This window comes from Symphalangus syndactylus, chromosome 12 (genome assembly GCF_028878055.3).
Source record: "Symphalangus syndactylus isolate Jambi chromosome 12, NHGRI_mSymSyn1-v2.1_pri, whole genome shotgun sequence".
Lineage (NCBI taxonomy): Eukaryota > Metazoa > Chordata > Mammalia > Primates > Hylobatidae > Symphalangus > Symphalangus syndactylus.
The window spans coordinates 123,601,303-123,618,586 of NC_072441.2; the positions used below are offsets into that span (position 1 = coordinate 123,601,303).

At 37.1% G+C, this 17,284-nt stretch overlaps 1 protein-coding gene across 7 annotated transcripts in view; it reads left to right on the forward strand.

Annotated features, from left to right (window-relative positions):
- RALGPS2 (Ral GEF with PH domain and SH3 binding motif 2) overlaps positions 1 to 17,284 on the forward strand; it is a 204,961-nt gene that overhangs the window by 53,612 nt on the left and 134,065 nt on the right. For 4 of the 7 annotated variants that reach the window (XM_055254607.2, XM_055254605.2, XM_063627487.1 and 1 more), the window contains exons 3-4: positions 3,112 to 3,216; positions 4,245 to 4,295. In XM_055254607.2, coding sequence (XP_055110582.1) covers positions 3,112 to 3,216; positions 4,245 to 4,295 — 156 coding nt within the window. The remainder of the gene's footprint in view (positions 1 to 3,111; positions 3,217 to 4,244; positions 4,296 to 17,284) is intronic. The other 3 variants (XM_055254606.2, XM_063627490.1, XM_063627488.1) reach the window with 1 other exon arrangement.

Here is a 17,284-nt window from a genome sequence, read left to right on the forward strand (position 1 = left end):
AAATTTCTTATAGAAGTGATAAGCTTACAGAATGGATAAAATACTTTATCCTTTCTCAGTACCTTTTATATTTAACCTGTGTTTGAAGTTTCTGTCAGTAGGACAATTACAGTGAACCTGTTTTCAGACATTTAGAAGACATTTAGAAGTTTTTGAGTCATGCCTTGAATGAATTACTGCTATTCTCCTGGTGGACATTATTGCTTAGTGTCTTATCATTACCAATTTATTACTGGTATTAGGGAAGCACATCAAAATGCACACTAGTAATTTTTTAAGCCTCTGATGGCCATTAAGAAGGAAAAAAGAGAAGTGTTTATTCTTTTTGATAAGCAATAAAATTGTCGTGATGATTTACTAACTTGGATGAGTTAAAAACTTGGAGAAAATTACTGATTTATGTTTATGATTCATGTGTTCACCTGACAGAATGCATCTGGTTATTTGGACAGCTATTGGATTAGTGTATACTGCTTAACTGATGTCTATTTGAATACTTAACATTATGAAAAAAATTTTGTATTAGTTTTGGGACATAAAATAATATTGTTGACATACTATAAACTAGTCATAGTCAACAGAGATTAAACACAAGAAATAAAATTCCATTTTATTTATGAGACTTGAGGTTTCTGCTTGGATTCATTCACTGGAATTCAGGTTTCTGCTCAGATTTGTAAAGAGCTTAGAATTCATCATTCCAGTCCTCACAATAGGAAAAAAGCTAAACAAACTGAAAATCAATAAGTCCTCTTAGCTCTATCAGAGAATTGCTATCATAGAGCACATTTAACAGTGATGCCCTGAAACCTGGAGAGATAGGCAAATAGAGAATCACAGCTTACAGGAACAGAAGTCAATGGAGCCATGTAAAACCTAATTGATGAACTGCTGGAGACTGTGTGTGGACTAGCTTGAAAGTTAAAAACTCCTTGGGGGTCCAGTCTTAGGTTCTTCTCACCCTCTGCTTTTGTGATTTTTATTACCTCTAGGATGCCCACCAGCTTCTCACAGTAAAGACAGAGAAAAATTCCCTTCTGCTTCTAGCAGGGGGAGGAAAGAAGTAGCCATTTTGAAATACACCCAGATAGAAAGTAACCATATTGAAATATGACCAGAGCATTCTGTTCTCCACCTGCCCTCAAGGGAAACTACTTCACCAGAGCCTAACCTACTTGGGAGAGGAAAAATCCTCAGCTTGAAGCCCCTCTTGACTTCCTGTCTCACCTAAGCAGAGCCAAGGGGACAGAGAAGCATTTGTGAAGGTCACAGTCTGGAGACACACTCAGTGAAAGACTGAAACCTAATCACAGGACTATAGGACACTCCCCCCCAGCACCCCCTCAAATACACACACACCCTGCCTTCCCCCGCCACATCAGCAGGGCTCCTGTATAATGCTAAGATTTCAGCTGAAAGAACTGCAAGGCTCAGACTGTAAGAAGAGATTTCTAGGGAAACCCAAAGACAACAGAGGATAAAAAAATGATACTAGAGGAAATTGAAGACTCAGACACCTATAACAACACCAAATTATAAGCACAGCATAATGCCTAGCATGATAAAAATAAACCCTTACAGTAAAGGCCTATTCAACCTGAGTTCCTATTACCCAATATACCATTTCTAGCTTTCAACAAAAAATTACAAGCCATGCTAAAAGGCAAGGAAAAAACACAGTTTGAAGAGATAAATCAAGCAACAGAACCACACTCATATGGCAGAGATTTCACAATTATCAGACTGGGAGGTAAAATTAACTGTCATTAATATGCCAAAGTCTGTAATGAAAAAAAGCATACAGCATGCGAGAACAAATGGATAATATAGGCAGGGATATTAAAACTATTAAGAATTGAAAAGAAATGCTAGGATTCAAAAGCACTGTGACAAAAACGAAGAATGCCTTTGGTGAGCTAACCGGTACCAGTAGACTGGTGACCAATAGCCAAGGAAAGAATCAGTGAACTGGAAGACATGTCAGTAAAACTTCCCAGACTGAAATGCAAAGAGAAAATACAATGAAAAAAAAGAAAAAAAAAACAACAAAAAACAGAATAGCTCAGGACTGTAGGACAGTGACGAAAGGTGTAGCATTTACATAATGGGAACACCAGAAAGACAAGAGAAAGAAGCAGAGGAAATATTTGAAGTAATAATAGTTGAGAATTTTTCAAAGTTAATGACAGATCCCTTTCTTTGTAATGATCGTGGCTCGATACTTGGTATTTAGCTGCTACTAAAAGGGAGGAAAAGCAAAAATGAGGCATAATGACAAGTGCTTAAAACTAATATATAATAGCTGGTGGGTTGATCTATGTGTACTGTGCTAATTGAAACTTTGATTAATTTTTTTGCTGTTATCTGTAGCCTCATATCCTACCACCATTTAATAGAGCCTGATCTAAATATTCTCATATTGATGTTCCTCTGAATTTAGCCAAGTGGTACAGAATATATTATTATGTCATGGCACAGACGAAGTGGAAAATTTTTAACAGTAATAAGATTTTCAGGGCCAAAATCCACCTTTCATTCTACGTATAGCCACAGCATATTCAAACTTGAAACAGTAATTTTTAAGCAGGGAAAACTTAAATTTGTAATATAATAGGAAGAATAGTATTAATTGTATTATCACAAACAGATCACATAACTAAGAATGGATTTTATATAACTAATTAACAGCATTCTGAATATTTTCTGATAACTTATAAAGCTAATTTGTCTTTTTCTTAATAAAAATTAGTTTAAAAATTTTAAGTAAGTGTATAGCCTTCTCCCCTGACTTCCCTTTACCTTATTTGAGAATCATTGAACTAGTTAAATCATTTATTTCTGTAGGAAATGATAAGTTGTCAGGATGAGGAAACTGACACACAAGAAAATGACTCATTCAAGAACCTAACAATTTAAAGTCACAGTGTTAGATTTCAAGTTGTCTGACCCTTTATCTGGTACTCTAACAACTAAGCAGCATGTTCTGCTCAGCTTTTCTGCAGCATTTGTTAACCTGCTGTTTTGTTTTCTCAGTTTTTAAGGCCAATCTAGTTTCTGTCACTTGATTGTTAGACAGTATTTAAAAGGCTGCATTTTCTTTCACTTTAACAGAAAAGTAGCAGCTCTGAATCCTTAAGTGACAAAGGTTCTGAATTGAAGAAAAGCTTTGATGCTGTGGTATTCGATGTTCTTAAGGTTACACCAGAAGAATATGCGGTAAGCCTCCTACCTCTGTCTCCTCCAGTTTTGCACATAATTTACATATTGGTGCTATTGAGTTAGAATTTGTAGGTCCAGCAAAGGAGACAGCTTTTAGAAAGCTGGATATGGGAATTATTGAGGAAAATAGTACAGCTGTGGAGCAAACAGAGGGATGAAGTGGGAAAAGTAAGAAAAGCTGTACTTTTTTTTAGGGCAACTTTATAAGTTACACTTCAATTTGGTAAGTAGCAATATGTATTTACCATTATGGTAATTGCTTTCATCCCTCTATACCATTTCTCTAAGCCAACTGTATTTTGTTGACATATCTAAGAAACAATTTCACTGTTTTTTTTAATTAAAAAATTGAAAAATGAAATATGAAGGTGTTATTAGATGAAAGGTATCTAGAAAAACATTTATTTCTTAATATAAATTTATTTGTTTTCTCATTCTCCTTTGTTAACAGAATATATTGATTTCCTAATGTTAAACCATTCCTGCATTCCAGATATAAACTGTGCTTGGTCATAGCATATTATTCCTTGATAGTGTTGACTTTTGTCTTATATCTATAGCCATAAGTGGGATAGGTCCATAGCATATAAATCTCTTAGATAGAATGTTGGCTTTAGTGTAGTTTCATTATTTTTTTATAAGTTAGGAAGAAAACCTTTTTAGTAATATCTGGTTTTATACCACTGTTTGAGGAGCTGTATTGTAATCATCATAACAAGAACACTGCTACATGAACTAATCTGGTTTTTATTTTTTGATTATAATTTAATGTGACTGTCCAAATTTTTAAAATTATTTTTATTTTTTAACTTTACACAATTTATCTTCCAAGAAAATATAAATAGGCATGAGATAATTAGAAATAATTCTATTTAATGGTACAGGGGCTAAATTTTGCTTTCCATAAGCCCTTATAAAATTGAGTATTTGGTAATATTTTAGTATAGAATATAATTTTAATTTAGGTTACATATTATGGTGTAGAATTCCGAAGAAGAAATTGTCATTTTTACTTTATATTTCAGGGTCAGATAACATTAATGGATGTTCCAGTATTTAAAGCTATTCAACCAGATGTAAGTAGTTTTGAGAATGTTCCTTTTAAGTATAGAAAACGATCAATCTCAAATTAAGTGTTTTAGAAATGTCAAATTACACTTCATATTAATTTTAAAATATTTGAAGCTTGTGTTGTAACTTATCTACATACTGTTTGGGCCTCAGAAACCCATGTGGCATTCATAGCAATACATTATTGAGTCACAGATAGGACTATACTTGACCCTTGAACAAAGTGGAGGTTAGGGGCACTGACGCTTGCTCAGTGAAAACTCTTTCTATAACTTGATTCCCCACAAACTTAACTTCAAATAGCCTGATGTTGACCAAAAGCCTTACTGGTAACATAAACAATCAACGAACACATATTTTGTATGTTATATGTATTTTGTACTCAGTTCTTACAATAAACTAGAGAAAAAATGTTACTAAGAAAATCATTTTCAAAAAACAACAAAATTGATAGACCGCTAGCAAGACTAATAAAGAAGAAAAGAGAGAAGAATCAAATAGACGCAATAAAAAATGATAAAGGGGGTATCACCACCGATCCCACAGAAATACAATCTACCATCAGAGAATACTACAAACACCTCTACGCAAATAAACTAGAAAATCTAGAAGAAATGGATAAATTTCTCGACAAATACAGTCTCCCAAGACTAAACCAGGAAGAAGTTGAATCTCTGAAAAGACCAATAACAGGCTCTGAAATTGTGGCAATAATCAATAGCTTACCAACCAAAAAGAGTCCAGGACCTGATGGATTCACAGCCGAATTCTACCAGAGGTGCAAGGAGGAACTGGTACCATTCCTTCTGAAACTATTCCAATCAATAGAAAAAAAGGGAATCCTCCCTAACACATTTTATGAGGCCAGCATCATCCTGATACCAAAGCCTGGCAGAGACACAACCAAAAAAGAGAATTTCATACCAATATCTTTGATGAACATTGATGCAAAAATCCTCAATAAAATACTGGCAAACCGAATCCAGCAGCACATCAAAAAGCTTATCCACCATGATCAAGTGGGCTTCATCCCTGGGATGCAAGGCTGGTTCAACATACGCAAATCAATAAATGTAATCCAGCATATAAACAGAACCAAAGACAAAAACCACATGATTGTCTCAATAGATGCAGAAAAGGCCTTTGACAAAATTCAACAACCCTTCATGCTAAAAACTCTCAATAAATTAGGTATTGATGGGACGTATCTCAAAATAATAAGAGCTATCTATGACAAACCCACAGCCAATATCATACTGAATGGGCAAAAACTGGAAGCATCCCCTCTGAAAACTGGCACAAGACAGGGATGCCTTCTCTCACCACTCCTATTCAACATAGTGTTGGAAGTTCTGGCCAGGGCAATCAGGCAGGAGAAGGAAATAAAGGGTATTCAATTAGGAAAAGAGGAAGTCAAATTGTCCCTGTTTGCAGATGACATGATTGTATATCTAGAAAACCCCATTGTCTCAGCCCAAAATCTCCTTAAGCTGATAAGCAACTTCAGCAAAGTCTCAGGATACAAAATCAGTGTGCAAAAATCACAAGCGTTCTTGTACACCAATAACAGACAAACAGAGAGGCAAATCATGAGTGAACTCCCATTCACAGTTGCTTCAAAGAGAAAAAAATACCTAGGAATCCAACTTACAAGGGATGTGAAGGACCTCTTCAAGGAGAACTACAAACCACTGCTCAATGAAATAAAAGAGGACACAAACAAATGGAAGAACATTCCATGCTCATGGGTTGGAAGAATCACTATGGTGAAAATGGCCATACTGCCCAAGGTAATTTATAGATTCAATGCCATCCCCATCAAGCTACCAATGACTTTCTTCACAGAAATGGAAAAAACTACTTTAAAGTTCATATGGGACCAAAAAAGAGCCCGCATCGCCAAGTCAATCCTAAGCCAAAGAACAAAGCTGGAGGCATCACGCTACCTGACTTCAAACTATACTACAAGGCTACAGTAACCAAAACAGCATGGTACTGGTACCAAAACAGAGACATAGATCAATGGAACAGAACAGAGCCCTCAGAAATAATGCCGCATACCTACAACTATCTAATCTTTGACAAACCTGACACAAACAAGAAATGGGATAAGGATTCCCTATTTAATAAATGGTGCTGGGAAAACTGGCTAGCCATATGTAGAAAGCTGAAACTGGATCCCTTCCTTACACCTTATGCAAAAATTAATTCAAGATGGATTAAAGACTTACATGTTAGACCTAAAACCATAAAAACTCTAGAAGAAAACCTAGGCAATACCATTCAGGACATAGGCATGGGCAAGGACTTCATGTCTAAAACACCAAAAGCAATGGCAACAAAAGCCAAAATTGACACATGGGATCTAATTAAACTAAAGAGCTTCTGCACAGCAAAAGAAACTACCATCAGAGTGAACAGGCAACCTACAAAATGGGAGAAAATTTTTGCAACCTACTCATCTGACAAAGGGCTAATATCCAGAATCTACAATGAACTCAAACAAATTTACAAGAAAAAAACAACCCCATCAAAAAGTGGGTGAAGGACATGAATAGACACTTCTCAGAAGAAGACATTTATGCAGCCAAAAAACACATGAAAAAATGCTCATCATCACTGGCCATCAGAGAAATGCAAATCAAAACCACAATGAGATACCATCTCACACCAGTTAGAATGGCCATCATTAAAAAGTCAGGAAACAACAGGTGCTGGAGAGGATGTGGAGAAATAGGAACACTTTTACACTGTTGGTGGGACTGTAAACTAGTTCAACCATTGTGGAAGTCAGTGTGGCGATTCCTCAAGGATCTAGAACTAGAAATACCATTTGACCCAGCCATTCCATTACTGGGTATATACCCAAAGGACCATAAATCATGCTGCTATAAAGACGCATGCACACATATGTTTATTGCAGCACTATTCACAATAGCAAAGACTTGGAACCAACCCAAATGTTTAACAACGATAGACTGGATTAAGAAAATGTGACACATATACACCATGGAATACTATGCAGCCATAAAAAATGATGAGTTCATGCCTTTTGTAGGGACATGGATGAAACTGGAAACCATCATTCTCAGTAAACTATCGCAAGGACAAAAAACCAAACACCGCATGTTCTCACTCATAGGTGGGAATTGAACAATGAGAACTCGTGGACACAGGAAGGGGAACATCACACTCCGGGGACTGTTTTGTGGTGGGGGGAGGGGGTAGGGACAGCATTAGGAGATATACCTAATGCTAAATGACGAGTTAATGGGTGCAGCCCACCAACATGGCACATGTATACATATGTAACAAACCTGCACATTGTGCACATGTACCCTAGAACTTAAAGTATAATAATAATAATAATAATAATAATAAAGAAAAAAAAGAAAATCATAAGGAAAAGAAACAATATTTACTATTCATTAAGTGGAAGCAGATCATCATAAAGGTCTTTATCCTCATTATCCTCACATCGAGTAGACTGAGGAAGAAGAGAGATTTGTTCTGCTATCTCAGGGGTGATAGAGGTGGAAGAAAATCCGTGTGTAAGTAGACCCATGTGTTGTTTACAGGTCAGCTGTATTTGAATCATTTTGATTGATTTGGCTTCATTACTTACTGGAGGAAATAGACTTAGGGAAGTTGAATGATTTACCTATTGTTTTGAAGCTTTTTAATGGGAAGATGGAAATTTGAAACTGAGTTTCACCACTAACTCTAGTAATCTTTTCCCTTATATCTTTATTTTATGACTTAATAATATGACTGTGGTGACATTTTGGAGAGAAGAGAAAGGATCAAGAAACATATCATTTGTTTCTAATGAAAACAAAGGGACTGGCATTATGCATCTATCCACTATAATCATGGGGTGTGTGTGTGTATAGTGTTCCTATCATTTTAACATCCTGAGTATGATGCTATCTCTATTTTACTGATGAGGAAACAGTGATAATTGTCTTTGGTACACAACTAAGTGGTGGAACTGGGTTTCAGACTCTAAAATCTTATTTTTTTTAAGCTCTTATCTAGTATATCAATGTGATTTTGTATTCCAAAACAAAGTCATTGATAATCCTGAAATTCAATACTGTAAAATAGATACATTTTTAGTTCTTTTGGGAACAAAATATAGTGTATTCATTGTGCTATATACAAGTCTGTAGTGGCCCTGAACACTGTAATGACTATGAGTTTCCATTTATGTCCTACATGATTTAGGTAGTATTAGTCCTGTGATTTTCAAGTAAGTTACTTCCTGTCTTAGTATCTCAAATTCGGTACCTGTAAATGAAGGGGTGGGCCTAAATGATCTCTTAGTTCCCATCATTTCCACAATTCTGTGTTTTCCTAACTTTTCCCCCATACCACAGAGGGCTCTCTAAGTAGAACCATTGGATTAGCAATAGAAGAACAACAATGTATTCTATAAACAAAGCACAAGAAGAAAATGGCTTTTGTATTTAAATGGCAAAAAGAAAAAACCAGAAATACTTATTTCTTCTCCTCCCTGAAAAAAAAATAAAAAAAAATGAAATTCTTTATACAAATTACATTTTTGACCTAAAATTCACCTGTCTTCTTCTTAGGTGTATCTTTTCCTTTTGAATGAACTGCAACAGTTGTATTGCTGCTTTATATGAGATCAGTGCTGTCTAGCAGAAATATAGTATAAGCCATTTATATAACTTTGTTTTCTGGTAGCCACATTATAAGGTAAAAAGAAAGATGAAATTGATTTTAATGATTTTATGTAACCTGCTACATACAAAATATTATCGTTTCAACTTGTAATCAGTGTAAAAAATTATTGAGATATCTTACATTCTTTTTTCTCCGCCAAGCCTTCAAATCCAACATATACAACAATTACAGTACGTCTTTATTTGGAGTAGCTGTATTTCAAGTGCTTAGTAGCCATTGGTGGCTAGGAGCTTGGATATTGAAGATCCAGATGATACTACTTGAAGACATAGACTTCACATCTATGGGAATTTTTTATTCCCTTGGGACATCTGATAGTACTTTGTGAAACCTAGAAATAAACCTTAAAATTCCCTTGACCTTTACTCCATTTATCTTATCCCATTGATTTTTTTAACCTCCTAAGTATCTTGTCTATCCAGTCTGTCTCTACTCCCAACACCCCAATGTAAAATACCATCTTCTCTCAAGTGAATTATTGCAGTGACCTCTTACTTCATCTAACTGCATTTACTTTGACCCCTCTAAATGCTTTTTTACCCAGTAGCCATGGTAATCTTTTCAACATCTGTTGGATCTGTTTATATGATCGCTCTGCTTAAAACACTTCATTGGCTTCCTGTTGCTCTGAGGATGAAGAACCATCTTAATATGGTCTACAGATCTCTTCACAGTTTTACCTTTTTCTACCTTATGCAACCCCATCTTACATCTTTCCTATCTTTCTGGTCTAAGATACACCAGCCTTCCTTTAGCCCCTCTCACCACTGAGCCTGTGCACATCCTAATTAACTTCTACTCATCTTCCAGTTCTCAGTTCTAGTTTGACTTCCTCAGGTAAGCTTTATTTGTCTTTCTACAGGGTCACCTAGCACTCTGCTTTTTCACTGGACTCATCAATTGCAATTTTACATTTGTGTTGTGATTCAACAAATATTTACTGGATGCCTATTGTATGCCTATTATATGCAATTTAAAACATCTAGTTTAGTTGCTGAAGGTATAGCAGTAAGCAGACACTAAAATTCCTGGCCTCATGGATCTGATATTTGAGTGAGGTTAGCTATACAGTGTCATGAAAAACATAAAGCAGAGAGAAGAGAATAGGAAGTGTGAGGATAGTGGGAGTTGCAACTTTAGATAGGATGATCAGAAAGACCTTACTGAGGAGATGACATCTGTGTTAAGGCCTAAAGGAGGTGAGTGAGAGAGCAAGCCATATGAGTGTTTGGGGAAATAGTATTCCAGGCAAAGGGAAAGTCGGGGCAAAGGCCAGTGAGCTACAGTGAGTGAGCAAGGGAGGGAATGTACTAGAAGTTGAGAGGTAGGGTGAGGGCTAGATGGTGTGGGGCCCTGAACACCATTGTGAACAAGATAGGAAGCCATTAGAGGGTTGTGAGCAGAGAAGTGACATTTTCTGCGTTAGGTTTTAAGTCGCTCTTTTTTTTCTCTTCTTTCTTTTTTTTTGACAATCTTGCTCTGTCACCCAGGCTGAAATGCAGTGGTGTGATCTCGACTTACTGCAACCTCCGCCTCCCGGGTTCAAGTGATTATCCTACCTCAGCCTCCCTAGTAGCTAGGACTCCAGGTGCATGTCACCACACCTAGCTAATTTTTGTATTTTTAGTAGAGACAGGGTTTCACCATGTTGGCCAGGCTGGTCTCAAACTCCTGGCCTCAAGTGATCCACCTGCCTTGGCCTCCCCAAATGCTGGGATTACAGGCATGAGCCACTGTGCCCGGCCTTAAGCAGCTCTTTCAGACTGCTGACTAGGATATGTGGCAAAGTGAGCATAGGGGAAGAGGTGGTACCAAGGACTGAATCAAGGAGACCACGTGAGAGATGAAGGTGGCTTAGATTAGGGTGGGAATGGAAGAGATAAATGAGAAGTTGCCAGACATCATTTGTGAAACGAGTCAAGGATGACACCAAGGTTTTTGGCCTGAAGCCAGATGCATGTAGTTGATATTCTCTGGGATAAAAAATGATTATTGTTGTCCTATACAACTTCTGGAGCTGCTATTCATATAAAATATAATGTACAATGCACCCTTGTGGAGAAAGGCTAGAGGAACAGATTTTGCAGGACTTTGGCTTTGGACATACTTATTTTAACATTCCTATTAGACAGCCAAGGAGAATGTTGAGTTAGGGAATGTATACTGGCATATATTTCCAGTCCGGTCTAGAAGTATAAGTTTGGGAGATGTCAGTGTAGAGGTGGTATTTAAAAGTGTGGGTGAGATTATCAAGAGAGTGAATGCAGGTACTTGATTTGCTTGCCTTTCCACCAGATTTTAAGCTACATGAGGGCAGAGACTGACAATTTTTGCTTACCATTTTGTCTGGCACATAGTGGAAGCTCAATATTTAGAACGAGAGGATGAACATATTATTTAGTAAATGTCTACCCAATGAGAGAGTGTTTTTAAAAATTGACAACAGTAACTATTGGAAGAAATGATGTAGCACCAAAATACTTTTAGTTTTTTTTTTGGAGACAGGGTCTGGCCCTGTTGCCCAGGTTGTAGTGCAGCAGTGCAATGATGGCTCACTGCAGCCGGGACCTCCCAGGCCCAAATGATCCTCCCACCTCAGCCTCCCAAGTAGCTGGGACCATACATATATGCCACCATGCCTGGCTAATTTTTTATTTTATTTTTTTAGAGACAGGGTCTCGTTAATGCTGCCCAGGCTGGTCTCAAACTCCAAGGCTCGAGTGATCCTTCTGCCTTGGCCTCCCAAAGTGCTGGGATTACAGGTGTGAGCCACTGCACCCAGCCAAAATATTCTTAATGTGTTAGTCCCATGTGAACACTGAGTGTATTAAATCTGGCCAGTATAAAAAGGCCTTTGTTATCTGGCAGAAAAATGTTATTAAAATTTAGTATGGGCCGAGCACGGTGGCTCACGCTTGTAATCCCAGCACTTTGGGAGGCCGAGGCGGGCGAATCACGAGGTCAGGAGATTGAGACCACGGTGAAACCCCGTCTCTACTAAAAAATACAAAAAAAAATTAGCCGGGCGTGGTGGCGGGCGCCTATAGTCCCAGCTACTCGGAGAGGCTGAGGCAGGAGAATGGCGTGAACCTGGGAGGCGGAGCTTGCAGTGAGCCGAGATTGCGCCACTGCACTCCAGCCTGGGCAACAGAGCGAGACTCCGTCTCAAAAAAAAAAAAAAAAAAAAAAATTTAGTATGATATATTAAAGACATATAACAAAGCATAGTAAATAATAAGATAAATTCCTGTGTACCTAACCAGTACTGATAAAGGCTTTCTGCATTCTCCCACCAAGGTAATCACCATCCAGTATTGGTCTATATCATTCCTGTCTATTTAGTTATGTTTTTTATTTATGTATAGGTATCCCTTAATGCGTGCTATTGCAGTTTTAAATATTTTATGTAGATGGTGTTCTGTTGTTTCAGTCTTTTTAGCATGCTTTTGATGTTCTTGTCTTCTTAGCATGCTTTTGATTTTCAACATTGTTGAGTAGCATCTATGTTGATATATACACTTTAATGCATTAATCACTGGATTATAGAGCATCTTTAAATTTTTAATCAACTATTGCTAATTTGTTTTCCAAAATGATTGTACAGATATTGTTTATTATGTAATAACTCTTGCTACTGATAAGTTAAATTGTTTAACCTATGTTGGCAGCCAGTTTAGTGTATTAATCTTTATTAACATAAAATGATGTCTCTTTATATAGTATACATTAGAATATTACCTTCACTGGAGGATAAAGGAATTCTTATTGTTAAATGAAAATTAAACCTCAGATATTATGAAAAGATATTGGTTATAACTGAGTCTATAACTAGCAAATTAATTTTATGTTTCTGTCCATTATATCAATATTCAGGTCTCTACGTCATATATAATTGTATATTAAAACTATACATATACTTTATAAAACTGTTTAAAAGATCTTCAGTGTATTTTGTTTTTGTTTTTGTTTTTTGAGACAGAGTCTCACTGTATTGCCCTGGCTGGATTGCAGTGGCATGATCACAGCCCACTGCATCCTTGATCTCCTGTGCTCAAGCAGTTTTCCCACCTCAGCCTGCGAAGTAACTAAGACTAAAGGCATACACCACCACACCTGCCTAATTATTTATTTATTTTTTTTGGGTAGAGACAAGGTCTTACTACTTTGCCCAGGCTGGTCTTGAATGCCTGGGCTCAAGCGATCCCCCCGCCGCCTCGGCTTCCCAAAGTGCTGGGATTACCAGTGTGAGCCAGCACACCAGGCTGAAAACTATTTAAATCAATGCTCATTTTTATGTGTTTTCACATGTAACGTTATTTTAGGTGATGGTTTATTTATATTAAAATATGAACTAAATTTCAATTTTGAAGAATATAGATTCTGAATCCAACTGTGTGGTATAGTGATTTTAGTTGCAGATTGGTGATTGAACCACGCAAGTCTCAGCTTTCAATGATCTAGACAGTTTCTGAGTTACGTATAATGTATATCTCTCGCTCCTGATTTAATTCCCTAAGTAGGACCTGGTAATTCTTACTAGTTTATGGAATTCTGCATTTTCAACTCTAGTGTGTCAAGCAGAATTCAGCTAAATGTGTTCTACCTAAACTCGTTCTTGACTTGGAGGAAGAAACTATAGGGCAACTATAAGAAGTACAGTTTGCTCAGAAATAAAGCTGCTTACCTACAGTGTCTGTTGTACTATGTATCTCAGAATTGCTTGGGGGAAAAAAATAAAAATTCCAAGTCTTTTATTTCATGTAGAAACTGTCTTATCTCTGAAGTGTTAAAAATTATTTTTCTTTGTACAAAGATTGTCCTTAGTCATTGATAAAATACTGAATAAGTAAAATCACATCTTTAAAAGCAGATCTGAAGCAAACATAATGCTAAGCCTGGTTTTTCTCCAGTTCAGTAGAACACTTGAAATTACCTCAGATTGAAGAACAAGAAAACAGGTTTGGTACTTTATTTTATAGTTTTTTGTGTAATGATAGAGAAGAAAGGCAAATATGTTTACCAAGGAAAAGAATTCACCATTAAACTTCACCAGTCATTTTAAAAACTACTTAGTAGGAATCTAATTACATAGAAAAAAATGTTCCCTCATATTTTGTTAAGTTTTTTAAGGTTCTCTGAGTGCTCTGAACCATCCATTTTTAATACAAGTGAGAAACCGAAAAGTCAGCCTTTCCACTTCTTTCTCTGTCCTTCTCCTGTTCTCCAGTATCTCCCATTGACTTTACCTCCTAAATTTCCTCCCCTTATTTTCTCCTGTCAACTCTGAAGGATATTTATTGAAAGAATAAAATGCTATTACAAGGCTGCAGCTCATTGGCTCTAGAAATAGAAGTATTCTTTAGTGTCTGTCTGTGGTTGTTGGGACTGAGATTGGTCTTAGCTCAGTCAGTTATATATATCCTGACAGCTCCCTCTCCACCCCTGGCCTCAGTACCGTGCCCTAGTGTTTCCATGCTGGTGCTGCAGAAATCCTAAGATGTTCCATTTGCCCATTGGCCCAAGCTGCGTGACCAAATTTGGATACTTCTATGGATAGTGATCCCTTTCACACAAAACCTTGGTTTCTACTGTTCCCCCTTCCTCTGGATATGTAGTCTCTTAGTGGTGGGGAGAAAATACAATAACATGGTTGTAATTGTAAACTGTAATTATAGTGATTATAAAGAAGGGGAAAAGTTCCATCATCTATATTCAACCACTATTAATATACCTTTGCAACTCTTACTTTCACACAGTTGCTCTCTCACTTTTCTTCTTTTCTTTTTTAGTTTAAAGCAATTTTGAAGACAAATTGCCATATATTTTGCTGCTGCCCCTCCCCCTTTGTAAAATCAGTCCAGCACACAGCACTCTGAATGGGTGCTCAATAAATCCTTAATTACTTAATTTCACTTATTTTAAAATTTATTTAAAAGCCCTTTGAATTACAGAAGATAATTTTTTAGTGGCCAAACCATAAGAGCAAGGAGCCAGAAGACTTGTATTTTTGTGTCAGCTTTGCCATTTAATAAATTGTGCTGCTAATACAATCTATTTCTTGTCTTTGGCCTTGAAATTTTTTTAAAATCTAAATAAAGAGTATTTAGACTGGTTGATCTTTAAAATACTTTATAGATCTCTGAGAAATTCCTGGAAGTGGGTAATTTCAGAGTTGAGCTGCAGTTAGTAGTTATAAGGCTTTAATAAATAAGAATTTCAATCAAAACTACAGGGGTCTTTCTTTCTTTTTTTTTTTTTTTTAAGAGATGGGGTCTCGCAATATTGCCCAGACTGGTCTTGAACTCCTGGGCTCAAGTGATCCTCCCACCTCAGCCTCCCAAAGTGCTGGGATACAGGCGTCAGCCACCATGCCCAGCCCAGGAGTCTTAATACGTGATAAAGGTTGGGGGGCTGTCACAAGTCAAGCACATACAGATTGGGGTCTGTCATCCCCTTTCAAGAATATAAATTCCATGTGGGCAGGAATCTTTAACTGTTCCATTCACTGGTGTCTCTAGCGCCTTAGAATAATACCTTCTCACCTGTTTACTATTAGAGATTGATAAATGACCATTTCAAAACTTCATACTGTGTAGCCTGTAGGCATATGATCTCCCATTGTTTATCATTTTGGAGTCATTTCTGCAAAAGTCTTATCCACCCAATGTGACTTTTATAAAATAGCATCCTTTCTACAGAAATAGGAGTTTTTTCCTTCCCATAATTTAGGCTGTATTTTCAGGTTTCTTCCCTAGTATGAATTTTCCAATGCTGAGTAGGGCAGAAGTTTTACCAAAGGATTCTGTAGTTTCATTAATTTCTAGTATGATTTCTGGTATTCAGTCAAAGCTCAGCACTTATTAAAGTTTTCCCATATTTCTTATATACATAATCCCCCTCAATGTGATTTCTCTTTTGATCATGAAGGTTTGTTTTCTTTTCCCTTCCCTTTCCCTTCTTTCGCTTTTCTTGTTTTGAGACATGATCTCACACTGTCGCCCAGGCTGGAGAGCAGTGATGTGATCTCGGTTCACTGCAACCTCTGCTTCCTGGGTTCGAGTGATTCTCATGCTTCAGCCTCCAGAGTAGCTGGGACTACAGGCGCATGCCACCACACCCAGCTAATTTTTGTATTTTTTGGTAGAGACAGGGTTTCACCATGTTGGCCAGGCTGGTCTCAAACTCCTGACCTAAAGTGAGCTGCCTTGGCCTCCCAAAGTGCTGGGATTACAGGTGTGAGCCACCACACCTGGCTTAGATTGTTTTCTTTTAGAAGCCTTTTACACGTTTATTTATAGGGCTTCTCTCCAGTGTGAGTTCTTTCATGTTGCAGAAGCATTGACTGTATTCTGAAGGTTTTACCATTATTACATTTATAGGATTTTTGTTTTAGATTTTTGTCTATTATAAATTCTCGGATGTTCTATAAAGCTTGTATTTCTTCAGAAGGCATTGCTACATTGATTACACTAATAGGATTTCTCTTCAGAATGAACTTTCTGTTACTAAGCACAGGGTGAGTTATGACAAAAAGGTGGTTTGCAGTGTGGTTTTCTTTCCAGTAGCAATTCTCTGGTGCTTTTAGTAAGCCTTAAGTAGGGGATCAACTGTGCTTGAAATTTGTGCTGTAGTTATTACATTGGATAATGTTTGCCTCTTTTATGAGGGTCTCAAGTATTCATAAAGTGACAGGCTGTATCTGAAAGTCTGACATACAGAGCATTCAAAGAAGAACGTTTTAGGCTGGGCGTGGTGGCTCATGCCTGTAATCTCAGCACGTTGGAAGGCTGAGCCGGGTGGATCACTTGAGGCTAGGAGCTCAAGACCAGCCTGGCCAACATGGAAAAACTCTATCTCTACTAAAAATACAAAAATTAGCCAAGCATGGTGGTGCATGCCTGTAATTCCAGCTACTCGGGAGGCTGATACACAGGAATCGCTTGAACCAGGGAGGTGGAGGTTGCAGTGAGCCGAGATTGCGCCACTGCACTCCAGCCTGCGTGATGGAGTGAGACTCTGTCTCCAAAAAAAAAAAGCAAAGAAGAAAGTTTTATACTCTATTTATTCTCGTAGATCAATACATTAAGTCAGTCATTTAGATTATATCAACAGACAGACATTAAATACAAAAAATAATAAGCCCCTCTATATAACTGGGATCACTAGGATTTACTAGGGATCAAGGAAGAATGTTGGTTAAATGAGGGAAAGTACGTAATAGATAATTCTGAATCTTATTAATTAAAATGTTTGTTTGTTTGTTTGTTTTTTGAAACAAAGTCTT